Below are 19880 nucleotides of genomic sequence, written 5' to 3'. Positions count from 1 at the left end.
ATTTACTGTAAGGGAGTATCCATGGAAATGTCAAGAAGCTTAAATAAATTAATTTAAAGTGACACTATTTTTTTTAAAGACTAGAAACCATAGGCAAAAATGATATGGAATTTTTTTTGTTAAGTTTTTATTTAATTTCCAAATGATAAGGAATTAATATGGTCTTCCCAAAAGAAGTAAATGAGTTGGCCACATCTATACCATTTAAATGTACCTTTATCATCATATATATTGCATGTATGAATATCCAACTACAACAATCCCTCCATTTTATAAAACCTAAATCATTTTTCTTAAGAAAAACAAATAGGAAATACCCATTTCTTCCCTATTCCAAAAGTCACTTGTTTAATCATTCATTGATCATTTATTAAGTACCTAGTATATGCAAGCCATATATAATAGGTACTGGGGACACAAAGGATCATTATGATATAGTTTTTGCCACCAGTCATTCCTTCTCCATCTTTTTCACAGGAAACTTTTTGTCCAACCCCTCCATTACATTGCTTTCTCTCGTGGTTCTTTTTCACTTTCACTTTACACAACCTTTCTCTCCAAACCCCACATCTGTCCTGTCTCACGCTGCCATGCCTGCCCTGGCAGACCAAACTAGCTTCTGTTCCCTAAGAAAACCATGCTCTCCTACACCTCCATCTGCCTGGCTATCATTTTTCTAGTCTCAGTGCTGGACTATTCTTCTGGGAAGCCTCACCTAACTCCTTCTAGCAAAGCTTGATGTCCTCATGCTACCAGTCACTTTCTGGAACCTTAACAATCAGCGCTTTCGTTATCATTGTTTATTTACTTCCATGAATACCAATCCCCTAGACAATAAGAATTGGGAGAATAGGGATCCTATTCATTTTTGCATCTTCACTATCTAATAATGAACTTGGTACCCAGTAAGCACCCAATAAACGTTTTTAAGAATAAATGAATGTATTATAATGCATAACTCAGAAGATGTATCAATAAATTGAGAATATCCTAGAAATATCTATCATTACAGATAGTTTTAGTGATAAGAAAAAAATAATCAGGGTGCCTGGCTGGCTCAGTCAGTTAAGCATTTGGCTCTTGATTTTGGCTCAGGTCATGATCTCATGGTTCTTGAGGTAAAGCCCCTTGATGGGGGATTCCCAAGCCTCTCCTTGGGATTCTCTCTCTCCCTCTCTCTCTCTGCTCCTCCCCAATTTGTACTTTCTCTCTCTCTCAAAAATAAACTTAAAACAAAATAATCAATTAGAATTTACTGCTATCTAAATTAATAACATGAACTTGAAGGCAGAATAAAGTATCTTACTTAGAAAGGCAAACTATTTTGAAAAATGGAGAGTAACCCATCTTCATGGAATTTAAGTGACCTAAGCTTCAAATTCATCATCATCTGTACTTCCCTAAACCTCTGGTCTGAAATTTTTTTCTATGCAAGCAATGTTCCCATTTATATTAGATTTAGCTCAAACACACATACAAAATCTAAATGACAAGAAACAGAAAAACATGACATACACTGCCCTTACTATGTGCTCCAGCACAATTCCCTAACTTAAGTTATCCCCTGCATCTTCAAAAATGTTACCACATCTAGGGGCATCTGGGTAGCTCAGTGGGTTAAAGCATCCGACTTCGGCTCAGGTCATGATCTCACAGTTCTTGAGTTCGAGCCCCACATCAGGTTCTGTGCTCACAGCTCAGCTGAGAGCACTGAATCCTAACCACTAGACCACCAGGGAGACAGCTCAGCTGAGACTGTGTCTCCCTCACTCTCTGCCCTTTCCCCGCTCAAGCTCTGTCTCTCTCTCTCTCAAAAATAAAAATAAAAGCATTAAAACAAAGTTTTTTAAGATGTTACCACATCTATGAGCATATCACCACTACAATCCAAGTTTCTGTTAAATCAATCCACATTTTTTTAAACTCAAATACCAACTTAAGAATCTGTATTCTACACCATAAATATTTGTAAAATCACAGGTTTACTTTACTAATTACACATTTTTAATACACCTCTTTCCATGATTTAGTTCTTCTTTGTTCAGTAAAGTTTTGAAATTTTCTTTAAGGTCTTGTTTTTCTTTTGGTGAATACAGTCCTAAATAATACTGCTTTTGCTGCTATTCCAAGTAGTACCTTCTTTTAAGATATTTACTATTTGTTGCTGCTGTATTAAGACACTATTCATTTTCATTTACTGATTTCACTTAACAATCTTGATGAACCCTTATTACTTCTAAAAATCTGTCACTTCTGCATTTTCTATGTAGGCAATATATGGTATGCAAATCAACTTTAGAGTTTTCAATATACAGTCCTTAAATGTTAACTGCCTCTCATTTGTACTATTTAAAAATATACTTCTCGGTAGTATCTGATCAGTTTTAGGTAATAAGAATGTATATATGAGATCATTTAAGATAACATTTAATTAATATATTATATGAGGAGTTTAATCCCCTTCTTGGAGAATTACAAACATGATAGGAATTGCAAAGAGGATCAGAAGGCATACCTATAGACAGAAATAATGCATAGACAAATAAAACTGAAAAAAAAGCCTTTTATGAAACAACCTTTACTACATGTGAAGCACTTTGATAAATTCTATTTTATTTTTTTTCACTGTTAGGTGCAACCTACCACACTGACTTTATGAACTTTGGTTTGAAAAAAACCTGTCCTAAATCAACTAGATTACCACCTTTTAAGGGGCGCCTGGGTGGATCAGTCAATTAGGCATCTGACTTCAGCTCAGGCCATAATCTCACGGTTTGTGAGCTCAAGCCCTGCCCTGTGCCTGCCTCTGTGCTGACAGCTCAGAGCCTGGAGTCCGCTTCAGATTCTGTGTCTCCCTCTCTCTCTGCCCCTCTCTCCCCTCACACTCTATCTGTCTGTCTGTCTGTCTCTCTCTCTCAAATATAAACATTAAAAAAAAATTTTTTAATGAATTTTGCCACATGCTTCAGTTCCTGCATTTCTGTTTATGCTTAACATCACATTAGCAATAAAGAGCACTTGCGTTGTTGAGGTGTAATCAGAAAAAAAAAAGAGGCAGTCTTCAAATGAAAGTAGAGGGCAAATCACTTAAGTTACACTGTGGTTCAAAAAGAAAAACTGTGGTAAAAAGCTGAGTCTACAAAGCACATCACAGTATAGAAAAAATAAACTACTGCAAAGAACCTGGTCCTTAATGGGGGACACATCCCACTCAAATTAGGAGGAACAATTTATTTTCAGACAAGAACATCATCCTTTGTACCAAAATACTGTTCACTTCCGTTTACTAGTTTTATACATTTGCCTGATTTTAATGTCAACTTTTATTTTGACTACTGCTACAAAAAAAGAAGATATAAAGTTAAAGCACTAAATTCTAAGTTTTATAAATATTAAAGTCACATTCTAACACAAATACTTTAAATCAAATTGGGTGGTAAGGTTAGCAAGAATTGTTTTCTTTACAACAGGTATTTTGGGGGCACCTGGCTGATTTGGTTGGTAGAGTATCCAACTCTTGATCTTGGGGTCATGAGTTTGAGCCCCAAATGTTGTGTATAGAGATTACTAAAAAAAATAAATAAACTTTAAAAAAATAGATTATTTTTACTTTTACAAAAGACATGTACTACCCCAGTAATTTGACAAATTTACAAGAAGAAAATTCTAATACAAAATACTAAATAAAAGGAGTCAGTAGACCAAAGTAGATAAAACATCAAAATAAAGCACAAATTCTTCCCGGTAGTGCCCAGCATCCTCCATGAAACAGGTACAGTCCTCCCCTCTGTCCATAAACACACTGGCATGTAGCAAATGTTCGCTAAGCAGTTAAGTGCTAGATTCTGTCCCAGGCCACTCTTTGCCCATACACACCCAACACCCCATTCAACTCACTGTTCACAATTCCCTTACCCCATCCTGTGTTCACACTCCCTTGAATGCCCTCACCTTACCCAGATTCATCTTCCCACCAAATTTAGGGACTTTTTGGCTCGTATCTGCCTGCCACCCAGTGTTTGATACATGCCACATTTACTTGGTTCCCAACAACTCCTAATAAGAATCATACTGAAATGACTTCATATAAGCCCAAGGCACGAAACTTACTAAGCTTTGACAAAACATATTAGAAGAGTGCAATCACTAAATTCAGACCATCAAGTACTAGCCACTTAACATTTCATACGTGTGGAACACTTCCTCTTAACCAAGTTAATCAGTAATATCTATCTATTTTTTTCCTCTCATCCTTCAAAAATATTTGATACTTTTTAACTAATGCTAAATTCAACTAATGACATTAGCAAGAAGTTGGACTTTAGCCATAACACAGATACCTAATTTACATAACAATTGCTCTGATAATTTATGCACATGGTCTCAAAGTAATAATCTCACTTTAATACTGAAACTATAAAAGATTTTCCATTAAAAATTTGAAAATCAAAGCATGACAAAGTAGTACTTAATCTCCAATACAATTTAATAAAAGAGAAACACAAAATTAAAACATAGCAATGGTAATTTCAAATATCTATAAAAGACACTCAGATGGTACAAATCTCCGTTATAAACAATCATGTCAGATAATGGTTTTGACTAAACTTTTGAAGATGTAAGGCCGTCTGTGGACACAAAAACATAATAATGTATTTCTCTTTCTAACACTGGAAGTATCCACAGTAGGAGTTATTCTTATTCCCCAACATCAAGATTTGAATGTTTTCTTCAAATAGGCAGCATACACATCTACCTTTGAGTAAATCCTAATGTGTTCAAGCATGGATTTCCTAAGCCAAATTGCTTAGATCACTGTAGTACTGAAGGTCATTCTTCTATAGATACTTCATAAGTGATCTGAACTGGTTAGGGTTAATTTATAACCAACTATCTTTGTCAATATCATGCAGCTTCAGAAAATTTTAACAGTCAATACTCTAAAAAATTAACACATACCATTGGCCATATCATTTGCAACAGATAAATAATGACCACATATCCCTGCTTTGCCCTGGCTCTATACCCAGCTCTTTTATCCCCTTCCTTTCCATTTCTTTCTATTTTCCTTCCTCCTACTCCCAGCTATGACATTCTCCAGACTCCCTGTACTTATTCTTGTTGCCCCTCAGGGAAACGGGTTTTGTTTTGTTTTGTTTTGTTTTAAGTTCAGTTCTCCCATTTAGGTAGTAGACTTGCCTCTTCTCTTTTGTCATGCCATTCTTTTGCTCAGAAGCCTTACTGACTTCCATCAGATTCCAGTCGCCGTGGCTGGATTTTATGGTCCTCAACGCTTTCTTCCCCATTACTCAACATGAAAGTTCACCTCCAATTAGAAAAAGTGTCACCTCCGTCCTCACACCTCCTCTAGTATTTCCAGCCTGTGTGCCTCAGAGCTCATGCTGTTTACAAATACGTACACGTGTGCACACACACAGCACACCCTTCCCTCCTCCCCACTACCAATTCAAAGCCTCCCATCCCGCAAATGTTGCCAGCCCAGCCCACCTCCTACATAAAGCCTTCTTTGGCTGGCCAGGGCCCAGGAAGCCCTCACCTCTCTGAACACAAAATTGGGCACCATCTGCTCTGTTCTTCTGATTTGCTTCAAATATCACTTTCTTTGAGAACTATTAAACACAGCCTAATATTTGTCTATTGTTTTCGATAGTTTTCCTCTCAACCAGTTTTATAGACATATAACATCTCTAAGCTAAAGCGACCTTAAGTGCAACTAATATAGGGTTGAAAATCATCCTTCTCCCTTTGTTTCTCTCTATATTCTCACAACAAATGGGAAAGGTAACAAAAAATAGTAAAAATGATTTCCTAAGATCCAAACCAAAACTTCATGAACATATTTTACATAAATAAAAATAACCTAAGAAAATCTATTTATCATTACTTAGAAACAATTTTATCTTAGCGTCACCTTTCACTAATATGTAGTTATTCTTAATTACCATGTGATACAAAGTAACTAAGTCTACCTGGAGATATAAAAATAAATGTGAAGGTTCTGGTACTCTTTAAATGATAATTCACAGAATAGAAAATCCTTTGGAGACCCCTTGTGGCCAAAGATTATAAAAAAACGCTAATACTTTAAAATGCATATTCCATTAATTCCAAGCCATTCTTCCTTTTCTCACACAGCTTTATTTGTTCTTCAATATCAATATATATTAACCGGTAACTGACAAAAACTGCTATTTTTACCTTCAGATTTACAGAAGAAAAAGAGTGGATTCTAAGTCTGAGACACCAGAATCTACCTATCACTGTTTAAAACAGGCAAAAGTCCAACAAAAACAAAATGGGCATCTGGGTGGTTCAATCGGTTAAGCATCCAAGTTCAGCTCAGGTCATGATCTCACAGTTCTTGAGTCGGAGCCCAGCATCGGGGTCTGTGCTATCAGTGCAGAGCCCACTTTGGATCCTCTGCCCCCTCTCTCTTTTCCCCTCCCCTGCTCATTTCTCTCTAAAAAATATATAAACATTAAAAAAAAAATTTCTTCTTGAAAATTCAAGGCTATATGGTTTACTGGTAGTAAATATGGAACAGAATTTTGACAGGCTATGTTGTTCATACATTAAAACTATTCCCTATCCTTGTTGCTGATTTTTGTTCTTTCTTAAAAAAATATGGATGGAATTTTATCTCAGATTGATAAAAGCTAAGTTATGAATGTAAAATGGACTCACGAGCACTCATGGGGAAATTAAGGCAGGACCACACCTGACACAGTAAAAATAAAATTAAAAAAAGTGAATTAAGTGTTAAATGCTAAAAATTAGATTAAATTTTAAAGAAAATCAAAATGGACTAAAATACAGATGATTACTGAAGTAGTTTCAAAATGGGGAGAGATCCAAGTACAAAAATAAGAGAATGCTACTGTAAGCATGAAAAACTTACTTGGTCCAGACAGTATACTAAACAACCCATAGAGGGGCGCCTGGGTGGCTCAGTCGGTTAAGCGGCCGACTTCGACTCAGGTCATGATTCTGCGGTCCGTGAGTTCGAGCCCCGCATCGGGCTCTGTGCTGACAGCTCAGAGCCTGGAGCCTGTTTCAGATTCTGTGTTTCCCTCTCTCTGACCCTCCCCCGTTCATGCTCTGTCTCTCTCTGTCTCAAAAATAAACTTTAAAAAAAAAAATTTAAAAAACCCATAGAAACAGTGAATTAAAATATAATCAAAAATGTTTCTTAAAGTCAAAAACCAACAACAAAAAAGAGGAAATCCCCAAGAGCCAAAAATAACAGGAGAGACATTTGTTTCAGAAGGCTGGAAGTGGGAGGGGCACCTGGGGGGCTCAGTAGATTAAACATCTGACTTCGGCTCAGGTCATGATCTCAGTGTTCATGAGTTCGAGCCCCACGTCGGGCTCTGTGCTGACAGCTCAGAGCCTGGAGCCTCCTTCGGATTCTGTGTCTCCCTCTCTGCCCCTCCCCTGCTCATGCTCTGTCTCTCTCTCTCCTTCAAAAAGAAATAAAAACATTTTTAAAAAATTTTAAAAGAAGGCTGGAGGTGGGAGATAACACCATAAAGGGCCATGCGTAGAGAGCAGAATAAGAAGGCATTCCAGAAAAGAACAGGGAAGAGGCAATATTTAAAAACACAATGGCAAATAATAATAAATAATAATCATACAGTTAACAGACAGCTTGCAATCTATAGAGGGCTTTCTATGCCAGCCACTATTGCAAACATTTTACTTGTATTAACTTATTTAATACTCAGAATAATCCTATGAGGTAAGCACTCTTATTATCCCTATATTAAAGAAAAGGAGGAAAAAAAAAAAAAAGGAAAGGAAAGGAAACTGAAGGACAACACAACACAGTTGAGTGAGTACTGAAAGTCGGTAAGGTGAAAAGCCAATTTTCCAACCCAAACCCTACATCACAAGAGCTACAATATTTGCTCAACTTGTGAATCTCTAGCACTCCATGTGTCCATGGATATAAGTCAGCTTTAGACACTCACAGAAACGGGGATTAACTTTTGACTTTGCTTAGTCTAAAATGCGAATAAAACAAAAATTACATGAGCGCGGGAAAATAGGAAAAGTTGTACACTCTCAATGCTAACTAAAGAAATACAAATAAAAACAAAACAAAGGCAGCATCAAATTTGGGAAAGCCCACATATGACACCAGAACTATCTTTTAGTATGCCAAATGCCTTCTGAATTTCATTTGATGAATAAACATTTAGCAATATCATAGGCAATGCTGCCGCCAGCCAAAAAAACTCATTTTTGGCAATGTTTTTGTGGAATATTTTCACCTTTTATTGAATTTTTGCCTTTATTATTTTGTTTTTAAAAAGTAGAAATCAGAAAAATGGAAGTATTCATTCAATTGATCAACTTTAGTCTCTGTTATATCTAAGTCAACTGAATATACACAGTTATAAAGAAAAATGAACAAAACTAAAACCACAAAATATTGGAAATAAAGTTTTAGAAGACTTTTAAAAATTTTTAGAAATTTTATTAATTTTTTTATTTAATCAGTCTACTGTGTCAGTTTTAATTATTCAGGTTTTAACTCATTGTCAGAAAAGGATTATAAACCAAATAAGGGGACTTGATAGAGAATTTTTCACCTATCCAGTTGGCAGAGATTGTTTACATGATCCATTGTAAGCAAGGTTCAAGCAACTCTCCTGTACTGTAGCAACAGAAGTATAAATTGCTATTACCAATTCTAAAGCTTTATAAATGTTTATACCCTGTGACCCAGTAATTCCACTTGGAGGAATTTAGCTTAAGGAAATAATCAGAAATGCACACAAATATTTCTATGCATGGATACTCATCACAGTAATATTTGTGGAAGTTAAAAAAATGAACATAGCATAACAAAAGGGGAATAGATAAATTATCCATTTACATGACTGAATGAGATGCAGTCATTTTGTTTCCATTGAGTACCTGCTGAAATATCAGCAGATGAAATGATGTTCTCTAGAATTTGCTTCAAGTAAATAATCTAAGAAGAGAGGGAGTAGGGATATAGATGAAATGAAATTGTCTGAGTTGAGCAATGTTGAAGCTGGCTGATGAATTCATGTGGTTCACTACACTATTCGGTATAATTTTATATGTTTTCCATAATAAAATAAGATAAATTTCCCTTTAAAAAGTATGGAGGGTGCCTGTGGGTGGTTCAGTCAATTAAGCATCCAACTTGAGCTCAGGTCATGATCTCAAGGTTTGTGGGTTCCAGCCGCACGTCAGGCTCTGTGCTGACAGCTTGGAGCCTGGAGCCTGCTTCGGATTCTGTGTCTCCCTCTCTCTCTGTTCCCCCCCAGCTCGCACTCTCTCTCTCTCTCTCTCTCTCAAAAATAAATAAAGATTAAAAAAAATTTTTTTTAACTATGGGAATTTTAAGTAAAAATACAGGACACAAAACTGATTTTGCAACATGAATCCAACTTCATAAATCAAAAAATGTGATATCTATGCATAGAATTAACACACCAAAACATTTAAGAATAACTATCTCCGGGTTATAGGATTTGACTTATTTTTAGCTCTTCATTTTTTTGGTAACTCCCAATTTTTCCTAAATGGTCACGGATTAGTGTTATAATAAAAAATATTTATTATGAAAGCTACTTAGAAGTTCAATTTAAATGAAAACGTTATGGAAACCAATTTGACAGTAAATTTCATATATTAAAAAAATAAATAAATAAATAAATAAATAAATAAATAAATAAATAAAAATAAAATAAATGAAAACGTGACACTCTTAACTCTAAGAACAAAAAAATAGTTGGAACTTCACTTACCCATCAATTTGACTTCCTGATTTGTCAATCTACTAAATAAAAATCTTTATGGGCTTTCCTGCTTAGTCTAAAGTCCAAATTCCTCAGTACATAGTCCTGTCCCCTGGAGCCATTGCCCGCCTTTCCAGTGTCTTTTCTCCCCATATACTCCTCCAGGTGGCAGTATGGAATGGTCCCAACAAGGTACCTTCATGTTGTCACTTAACATCATGCTTTGTGAATCTTGTTAGATATGTACACGTCTGCCTCTCCTGATGGATTATAAACTCTGCCAAACATGGACGACAAACACATCCTCTTCCTCTGGATGCCACAGTGCCTAGTACACTGCTGCATAAGTAAGACGTATGACATTAGATCTAATCAATAAAACTCCTGGACACAGCCACAAATTAAAACTTTCAGCATTTTCAAAATTAAATAACCTTTCTAAGAAATGAACTCTAAATTACCTCTAAAAACTGAAGATAAATTACTGAATAGTATCATTAAACCGCTCTAACAGTCCTACATTAAGGTGATATTATGAGTAATTTCCTTTTTCTTTCTTTTTTTTTTAATTTCCACCACTACTGTTAAAATACTTCTGTAAGTAAAAACTTGTTAACAACTTCAATGAGTTTAAATTTAATGAGTTTAATTCCCAGTCTGGGAATTAAATCTGAGTTTCAAAATCAGTAGTATTTTCCAATGATGTGCCAACTCACCGAGCAGCTGTGGTTCTGTGGATAAGCATCTCTGTTTGCTCTGACAAGTGTGAGGGGAGCAGTAGCTCCACGGGCTGCAGGCACAATATCCGAGTTTCGAGCTCCAAACGGGAAGCAGAGTCCCGGAAACTATCAAACACGACCTCACCTGTGGCAGGCTGCACTCCCTGAAAACAAAAATGCAACATCACAGAAAAATTATTTTTCCCAAATATAACCTTGACACATTATAAACACACATGGAAACAGTAAAGAGGATACACTCTCTAGTGTGTAGTCCAGTTCTAAAGTGTTTGAAAACCTGTGTACTTTCCAAGATTCTTATGTAAGAAGTCAGATTGACCAATATCTACACTATGCGAGAAACAGCCTGAGCCAAGTTTTAGATCCAACGAACCTGACAGAATGACTCTGACAAGTCACCAAACCCTCAGTTTCCTCCTCTAAGTGGGAATAAACCAGCCGACTTTCATCTTCAGGCCGCTGCAATGGTCAGATCAAACAAACACGAATGCTTTATAAACTATATAGTACTGTACAAATAACAGTTGTCATCACTAAACAGTAATAAGTTCCTAGTAACATGGCCACCAGAGCAGTAGTAAATTTCTATTTCATTTTATAAAATTAATCAATAAAAATATAATTTTTCCAAAAACTAACACAAATATAGCAAACTCTGAATGAATCCCAAGTAGAGAGTTTATCTAGGGAAATAACCATAAAAACTAAAAGCTACCCCCTAGCATCCCAAGCCAATATAGCAAAGATAAACCGGAAAAACTCATGGTTTGAGAAAGGAGAAAAAAGGTAAGAAACCTAGCCAAGGTTGCAGAGTGATAAAGTGGTGGAAACAAGATCCAGGTGATCTCACTCCACAGGCCACTCTCATGCCCTCTGCTGATGGTAAATAAATGCATGGGGGCGCCTGGGTGGCCCAGTCAGTTAAGCGTCTGATTTCGGCTCAGGTCATGATCTCATGGTTTGTGAGTTTGAGCCCCACATCAGGCTCTGTCCTGACAGCTCAGAGACTGGAGCCTGCTCCGGATTCTGTGTCTCCCTCTCTCTCTGCCCCTGCCCTGCTCACCCTCTGTCTCTCAGAAATAAATAAAAATTAAAAAGAAAGAAAAGAGAAAAGAAATGCATGGCACTGGGGCACTTGGGTGACTCAGTCGGTTAAGTGGCCAACTTTGGCTCAGGTCATGATCTCCCGGTTCATGAGTTCTCGCCCCGCGTCAGGCTCTGTGCTGACAGCTCAGAGCCTGGAGCCTGCTTTGAACTCTGTGTCTTCCTCTCTCTCTCTGCCTCTTCCCCATTTACACTCTCTCTCTCAAAATAAATAAATAAACATAAAAAAAAAGTGGGGCACCTGGGTGGCTCAATCAGTTAAGCATCTGACTTCGGCTCAGGTCGTGATCCCACAGTTTGTGAGTTCAAGCCCCGCATTGGGCTCTGTGCTGACAGCTCAGAGCCCGTAGGCTGCTTGGGATTTTGTGTCTCCCTCTCTCTCTGCCCCTCCCCTGCTCATGATCTGTCTCTCTCTGTCAAAATAAACATTTTTTAAAAAATAAAAAAAAAAAAAAGAAAGAAGAAATGCATGGCACTAGTGACAGATGGTATAAGCTATACTCACCCCCATACTCAAACATGGCTGACAGAAGGTCAACTGGCATGGCTTCTTTGGAAAACAGCGTCATATTTCCTAGCAAAGTTGTAAACTCCATACTCCTAACTCAAATCCTTCCTAGGTATATACTCAGGGTATACCATAGGTATACCACAAAACGTGCACAAAAAAGTTTATAACAGCATTCTCTGTACAACCAAAACCGAAAAGAACCCACATGTCCATCAAGAGAAGAATGAATGAACTGAAAATCATAAAATAAAATATGGCAATGACAATGTAAGAACTACTACAGTAACACAAATAAATCTCATATACAAATACTATATGAGAGTAGTTTGCAAGCAAAGGAAGCAAGACTCCCAAAGACACAATATGTTTACATTTGTATATAGTTTAAGGAGGTAAAACTAGAACTAAAAGCAAGGAAATTATTATCATACAAGTCTGGATTACAGTTAACCTCTGCTGAAGGAAGGGGGCCCTTCTCAAGGCAATGTCCTATTTCCCAGAGGAAATATTTCCTAACCCCTAGAGCGCTGTCTCATATTACCATAATTAAGCACTGTTTCATTAATTTTTCTTTTGAATATTTTATAATTTTTTGAAGTCCCTCATTTTTGGCTCAAAGTACCTCCTTAATGATAGCCGAGAGGCCTTCTCTAGTGCCCAGATAGCTGGAATGTAAGTACGTTAGTATACATAAGTAAGTTTATCTCCCAATCTATCTAGCATTTACAAAAGCTATTTATAGAAGTTCAAGTAACAAATTTATCAGACAAATTCCCCTCTGCCTTTTTAATTATTTTTTTAATGTTTATTTTTGAAAGAATATGAGTAGGGGAGGGATAGAGAGAGAGGGAGAATGAGGATCCCAAGTGGGCTCTGCACTGATAGCAGTGAGCCTGATGTGGGGGCTTGAACTCAGGCACCATGAGATCGTGACCTGGGCTGAAGTCAGACACTTAACTGACTGAACCACCTAGGCGCCACCTCCCTGCTTTTTTTTAATTAGAGAAATGGTCTATATTATAATGCCTGCAACATCTATTACTATGTGACACTAAGTAACAAAAAGTTAGTCTGTATAAAACCATGCACTGCCCAGAATGAAGGCAGAGGGCCTAACTGCAGTGATACTATCAATGCTAAAGACTTTGATTTTAGACTAACTGCCAATACCCAAAAGATAGCTCCTAGGTAGTGACACTCATCACAACAGGGCAAAAGCCAACAAGAATAGTACTGAGGGTAAAAAAAGAACAGATCTATTGTAGCCACACTGAGTTTGAGGAGTCAGGACAAATTCTGAGTGCCGTGCCCAGCAAAAAGATAGATATAAGAGGCTAGAGGTCAGGAGAGAGGTGCAGCCTGGACCCAGAGCTTTGGATGTCATCAGCCCAAAAGTGGTCATTGAGAACAAGGACAAGACCCAAGAAAACACTTGAGAGGCAAACTATCATTTCTCATTTTTTCACATCACAGTTCATACACAATGGTTAATTCTGGCAGCAACCACTCAGCACTAAAGAGGAATCATATACATTCAACTCTATTCTTTAGGCTGAGTTTCAGGTAAATATAAATTAGCAAATTACATATGTTAGAGCTTAAAAGCAAATAACCTTACTATTTGTAAATAAATCCAATTGCCTGTGACTAGATAAAAAGTGCTTCTCAAAGATAAAAAAAAAATTTAGAAAAAAAAAATCATTCAGAGCCACCCAACAGTAATGCAAACTCTCTGAAAGTTTATTGGTTAAGCAAAGGTCAAGTTAGCAGAGAGTTATCCCCCCAAAATAAGGTATTAGAAGGTACTTTGGAGGCGCCCCTGAGTGGCTCAGCAGTTAAGCATCTGACTTTAGCTCAGGTCATAATCTCATGGTTCATGGGTTCTAGCCCTGTATCGGGCTCTCTGCTGTCAGCACACAGACTGCTTCGAATCCTCTACCCCCCTCTCACTCTGCCACCCCCTTCTATCTCTCTCAGAAATAAACACTTGATTAAAAAAAATTTTTTTAGGGGCGTCTGGGTGGCTCAGTCGGTCGAGCATCCGACTTCAGCTCAGGTCATGATCTCACAGTTTGTGAGAGTTCGAGCCCCACATCGGGCTCTGTGCTGATGGCTCAGAGCCTGGAGCCTGCTTCAGATTCTGTGTCTCCTCTCTCTGCCCCTTCCCCACTCGTGTTCTATGTCTCTCTCTCTCTCTCTCTCTCTCAAAAATAAATAAACATTGAAAAAAAATTTTTTTTAATTTTTTTAAAAAGGTACTTTGGAGACATTTGGGTTGTTAAGAATTTTTGCTGAAAAAAAAAGAACTGTGTTGATATTGCAGCTGATTGCAAAAATTAGAAAAAAAAAACCAAAGAGACTTAGTTATTACTTAGGCAAAGAGTCCTACTTTTGCTTTAACAACAAGAGAAAAAGAAAATCTAATAGTTCTGAAGGGCACTAAAAATTCTAAGGTTTTGAGCCAAGTCCATGTGGGTCTGTAAATGGGCAAATTTACTCACAAACTGCCAGAGGGTAAAATCAATAAAACCATGATTCACAAATTATATTTCTCTAGAAAACTGACTGTAAGTATTCCTAACGTTAATTAAACGTGGAGTTTTGCATTGGCCAACTATCGTTTCCCCTTAACTATCCTCTTTACTCCAAATCTATATACAACAATCACAAAATCATGCGTTTAATTTCAAATCCCTAGAGGAAATTTGTAAAACCCTTTGCTATCCATACATAGTGTTGGCTTAGTGTTTTATTCTGCTCTGTTTCTTATCTATATCTATACCTGTCACTGTGTCCATCCTGAACCCTAAATGCATAGAGCACATGGACAGAAACTACCTGGATGTCTCCATAGTACAGAGTGCCAAGTAGCCATATGAGAAAACTTGTAACTAGTGATTTAACATATCAAATTATGAGGAAAATATTTTTCTAGTAAGTTACTTGAGGGCACACTTGATCAGTCTCATTATAAACCATACAAGATTACTCACAGAGATACCATGAACATCTATCATTCATTCTTCACCTACAAAGTACTTACCACCATTCCAATGAAAATGTTCCCCTTTTTTTTGTCCTTAACATTTTCCTGATCTTCACAGATACACAGAAGAAAGTTGGTAGAATTGTCAGTCACTATCTCATCGACATTTATAGCATCATCCAGCTTGACTAAAGGATTCACATGTAATAATTATTAAAGAAAATTATATGCTACATTCCCATTAACTGCTTTCTCCTTTAAAACAATGGTTCATTGTCCCAGACATTTTTGCTCTATGCAAAATCTTCCACACAGGCTTCATTGTTCTGATTTACTCTGATTATAGTTACATGCCTTAACTCCCCTGAGATATGCGACTCATGAGGATAGACACCTATTATGTTCTCACTTCCCAAAGAGCCTAGGAGAGTACCCCTTGGGGAAGCTCAAATATTAACCCTCTTCTTTATTTGGATAACGTTGAGACTTGAATCCCATGATCCTTAATTCCAAAGCATGAATACACTAAAATAATGTAAATTACTTTCCTCCTTTAAAGTGCCTAAAGCTTTCAGAAATAGCAAGAGAATTTTTAAAAGACATGAAAAAGAAAACCAAAAAAGAAAACAGAAACATAGTATGTGTACATGTGTATGTTTGTGTGTGTGTGTGTTTAGTGAGTCCATTAATTAAATTCTCAGGGATAAGTGTTGAGTTGGGATGAAGTCAGTCTGGAAACAACCCAACTTAGGCAACAGCAGGCAAGAGCTATAACAACACCAAAAGAGAAGCAGGGAGGTGTACCATTTTAGGAGCAGGCTTTAATAAGAGACGCAAGTTCAGGTAAAAGAAACAATAAAATTACCAGGTTCTTACAGCCTGATCAGCTTAGAACAGTACAGAATTGTTCATGGTTTTGGGTCTATTCTGAGTTGTACCTATTCGTAATCTTATTGGAACAAAATGGTCTTGCTGATTTGGGTAGAAGCAGGTTTCTAAATAAGTAGGTTGGTATTAAATCATAAAAGAAATGTTTTCACACGGTATCTTTTAAGACCTTATCTCTACATTTTTTTTTGAGACCTGACCCCATCCCACAGTAAACATTTTTTTTTTGCTTTTTTTTTCCACAGTAAACATTTTAAAACGCATCTTTGTCCCATTTCATATATAGTCCTGGGTTTTTAAAAAATAGAATTTTATGATTGTGCTATTAGAATCATTTTGCTTCAAGTAATTCACTAAATTAATGAATGACTATAAAATTGGGGGGCAATCACTGTGCACACCGAGGGTTCTCACAAAGTGAGAAAGGTTCACCCACAATCTATTTTTTAAAATAATAAAATTCTTATGAAGCTAACAATTAATGAGGATGGCCTACTATTACCTTTCATAAGCAATTAACTGTGTGTTAACTTCGTAGTTTTCTTTTCACATTCTGAAGTTAACAAGCTGTTTTTTAGGTCTTGTCTTAGGGAGGATCTCGAGGGGCCTATAGGCCCTAAGCACCTAACTATCACCCATACAGTGTAGGGAAGATGCAATTCAAATCAGTTGCTAACTTGCTATCATCTTTCATCGGGCTCTCTTTTTTGCTCTTAAAGTATGACAAACTCCCCTTTTACTATGGCATTTGAAAATGCTTGTTTCCAGCCATTCCCAATCCCTCCCTCTTCAGTAGTGCACTAATCAAAGGTCAAAGTAACTAGATTACCTTATCTCACCAAAAAGGTACCCATTCAAAGAACAGTTAAGTAAAAATGTTATTTAAACAAAGCCATTGTAATATTTAAGAGAAAAATTACTATTTGAAAAGGATATCTTCTCCAATAAGTGTAGATTTTGTATAAAGGGCAGTCAATTTCCGGGAAAAAAGTGAACTTTTGTTATCCCCAATGGCCTTTAATGCCGCAGTTTCAGTCTGCTTCACGACTCCCACCTTCAACAAAAAGAAGAAATACTGAATATCAAATCTGATGGAAATTTCTTTTAAAGAAACACACTTCAAGACTTAAAAGGTTAATTCTGAAACATTTAAAAATAAACACCTTAGTCCACAACGTCCACATGTCGGGCTTAAGAAGTAAACACTACAAGGAGCTTTCAAGTGAACCACTAAGAAACACTCTACCACAGATATATATATATATACGTATATATATATATACGTATATATATATATATACGTATATATATATATATACATACACACACACACACATTTTTTTTTAATTTATTTTAGAGGCCCCTGGGTGGCTCAATGGTTAAGTGCCCAATTACTGATTTCAGCTCAGGTCATGATCCCACAATTCGTGAGACTGAGCCCCACATCAAGTTCCACACTAACAACACAGAGCCTGCTTGGGATTCTCTCTCTCCCTTTCTCCCTGCTCTTTCCCCACTCATGCTCTCCCTCTATCTCACAAAATAAATGAGTAAACTTAAAAAAAAATTACCTTAAAAATCTAATAAGCTAAAAACTCACAAAGATATAATGCTAATAATTGTGACACACTTTTGTTTCCCAAATGCCAAATTCCCATTATAATACCATCTTATGAAACATGCTTTCACTCTCTGGAAGGGAATCCAATCACCCTGTTCCCTCAAGTCAAAGACAAGGCTGACCTTATATCCCTTGGCCACGAGGCGGCGTACATGAACAAACAGTCTGTGAGTAGGTATGCTTGCTGTCATAAAGTTGTGATCTAAATGGCAATAAATATTGAGCTCCCGGGCTGCAACCTAAAAAATTAAAAAAGAGAGTATCAATAAATGTCTATTTCAAGAATCCCCACGTGGTGTTCGCTCACTTTGCTAAAAATCCATCAAGGTATACACTTAGGATTTGTGCACTTCTTCTCTACGTGAATGGCCTATCAATACAAAATTTTAAAGACAGTCCCCATACAGAAGCCTATAGTTTAATCTATTTTTTGGCAGTTCCCATGACCTAACCTCAGAGCCAACATCTGTAACATCAATGTCGTGGAAAAATATGCCATGTCTTCTATGCTGATTAGATCTAACAAAACCTTAAAGTGCTGAGCCTCCCCTAAAAGCCTGCACAATGATATTCAATGCAGAACAAAACACTATAATAGAGTAAGAATTTGCTACATAGCACATGCAACTAACTGAAAATTAGGAGATACTATAAAACATAAATTCTGAAGCTACTCAGACAGTGGGCATCTTTGAGGAAGTGAGAAGAGAAACCCCTGGTATGGTTAGCTAATCAGATGCATAAATGAGAGGAGTGCAGAATCAGGCAGCACCACCTAACTCCCCGCTTTCTACCGGAGAACACCACGGCTCAGACACTGTCCATTGGAGCCATGGAATGCTCATCCCAACATTCTCATTCCCTGCCCCACCCATCTCTGAACAGTAGTTCCTCATTGCAAGGCTAGAAAACACCAGCCTTTACTGGGTGGTAAGACTAAATCTACTACTCAACCTGGAGAGAAGGGGAGAAAACAGCATTTTCTTTCACCCTTTACCTATACAATGACAACTACAGATCTGTTTGTGTCCCCAGAAAACATGCTATTTCAAACTTTTACTTCATGACACCAAACACATGATGCCACCTGAACTAAAGAACATCACTTTTGTGCCACAATAGGATTTTAAAAGCTGGAAGAAAAAAGTTGGCCAAGTCTGTACTTACTATCGCACAAGATAGATGTCAGATGTGCCACCTCATCACTCTCTGAGGACATATGATGCATGATGCCAGAGACTTAAAAGTGTGGAAGGATCACAATCACACATGACTCCAACAGGACATCACCAGCAATGCTTTCCCTAAGCCTGCCCACTAAATACTCAAATTCACTTCTGATGTTCATTAACTTCGGCCTATATCAAATACCTCAAAATCAAATACAAAATCAACTCAGACTAGCATAAAAAGATGATGGACATACAAAGACACTGTAACACTTCAAACACCTTCTGTGGATGGCTGGCTGTTAATGTGCTCTTCCACTGACATGGAACTATGTTCCTGGCTATCAAAATTTATAAATTAAGAGTAAATGGGTCATCTCAAAATTTTTTCTGCTTGAGTCTTCATCAGGAAACGTAAATATTCACACGATTATGGTTCATTCACTAAGTGATTCATCCAATCACCGTGCAATGGATGAAAGGTACTGGGTGAGCACCATGGAGAACAGACACGACATTCCAAAAGGGGTTCCTCACTTCCTTCCCTAAAAGCCTAGCATCCACCAAGTTTGCCCGTGTTTATTTATAGTTTTTACTTTAAATGACAGCATTTTTCAAGGGCAACTGATTACGTTAGCTCTCTCATAAGGTCAGAAATGGAAACAAAAATATTGCAAAATACTTAAGGCTGGATAAGGAAAACATGGAACAGTATTTGCAAAAATAACTTACCTCTGCATCTTCCCCAAAGAATCTATACTTATATCCACATTCCACACACAAAATTGCATCTTTCTGCTGCTGCTTCAATTCAATGTACTGTAATTCTAAAGGTGTGTAGATGCTTTTGGTCCGTTTGTTAGATGGTTTAGGATCAGAAGTTGTCTGTAAATTGTCATTACCCTTTTGTGAAGATCCAGAAGGACTGAGATCGAAAAGTGTCTTGTCCTGGCAACCAAAAAGATTTTTATAGTTTACAAAGTATTAACCATAGTAATAGTTTTCAGAAAGAGAGAGAATGCAAATTCAGCACAAACCTAATAATTAGTTTATCTAAGTGAAAG

At 37.0% G+C, this 19880-nt stretch overlaps 1 protein-coding gene across 4 annotated transcripts in view; it reads right to left on the bottom strand.

Moving 5' to 3' along the window:
• The window catches only part of MSH3 (mutS homolog 3), a 213576-nt gene that overhangs the window by 151609 nt on the left and 42087 nt on the right, over window positions 1-19880 (bottom strand). For all 4 annotated transcript variants that reach the window (XR_006203637.1, XM_042942382.1, XM_042942371.1 and 1 more), the window contains exons 4-8: window positions 19549-19764; window positions 17770-17886; window positions 16963-17080; window positions 15196-15341; window positions 10514-10680 (exon numbers count right to left, since the gene is read on the bottom strand). Coding sequence is in view for 3 of the 4 variants with exons in the window: in XM_042942382.1 (XP_042798316.1) it covers window positions 10514-10680; window positions 15196-15341; window positions 16963-17080; window positions 17770-17886; window positions 19549-19764 (764 nt within the window). In the remaining variant the exon portion in view is untranslated. The remainder of the gene's footprint in view (window positions 1-10513; window positions 10681-15195; window positions 15342-16962; window positions 17081-17769; window positions 17887-19548; window positions 19765-19880) is intronic.

This window comes from Panthera leo, chromosome A1 (assembly GCF_018350215.1).
Source record: "Panthera leo isolate Ple1 chromosome A1, P.leo_Ple1_pat1.1, whole genome shotgun sequence".
Lineage (NCBI taxonomy): Eukaryota > Metazoa > Chordata > Mammalia > Carnivora > Felidae > Panthera > Panthera leo.
This window is presented reverse-complemented; position numbering and strand designations above follow the sequence as displayed.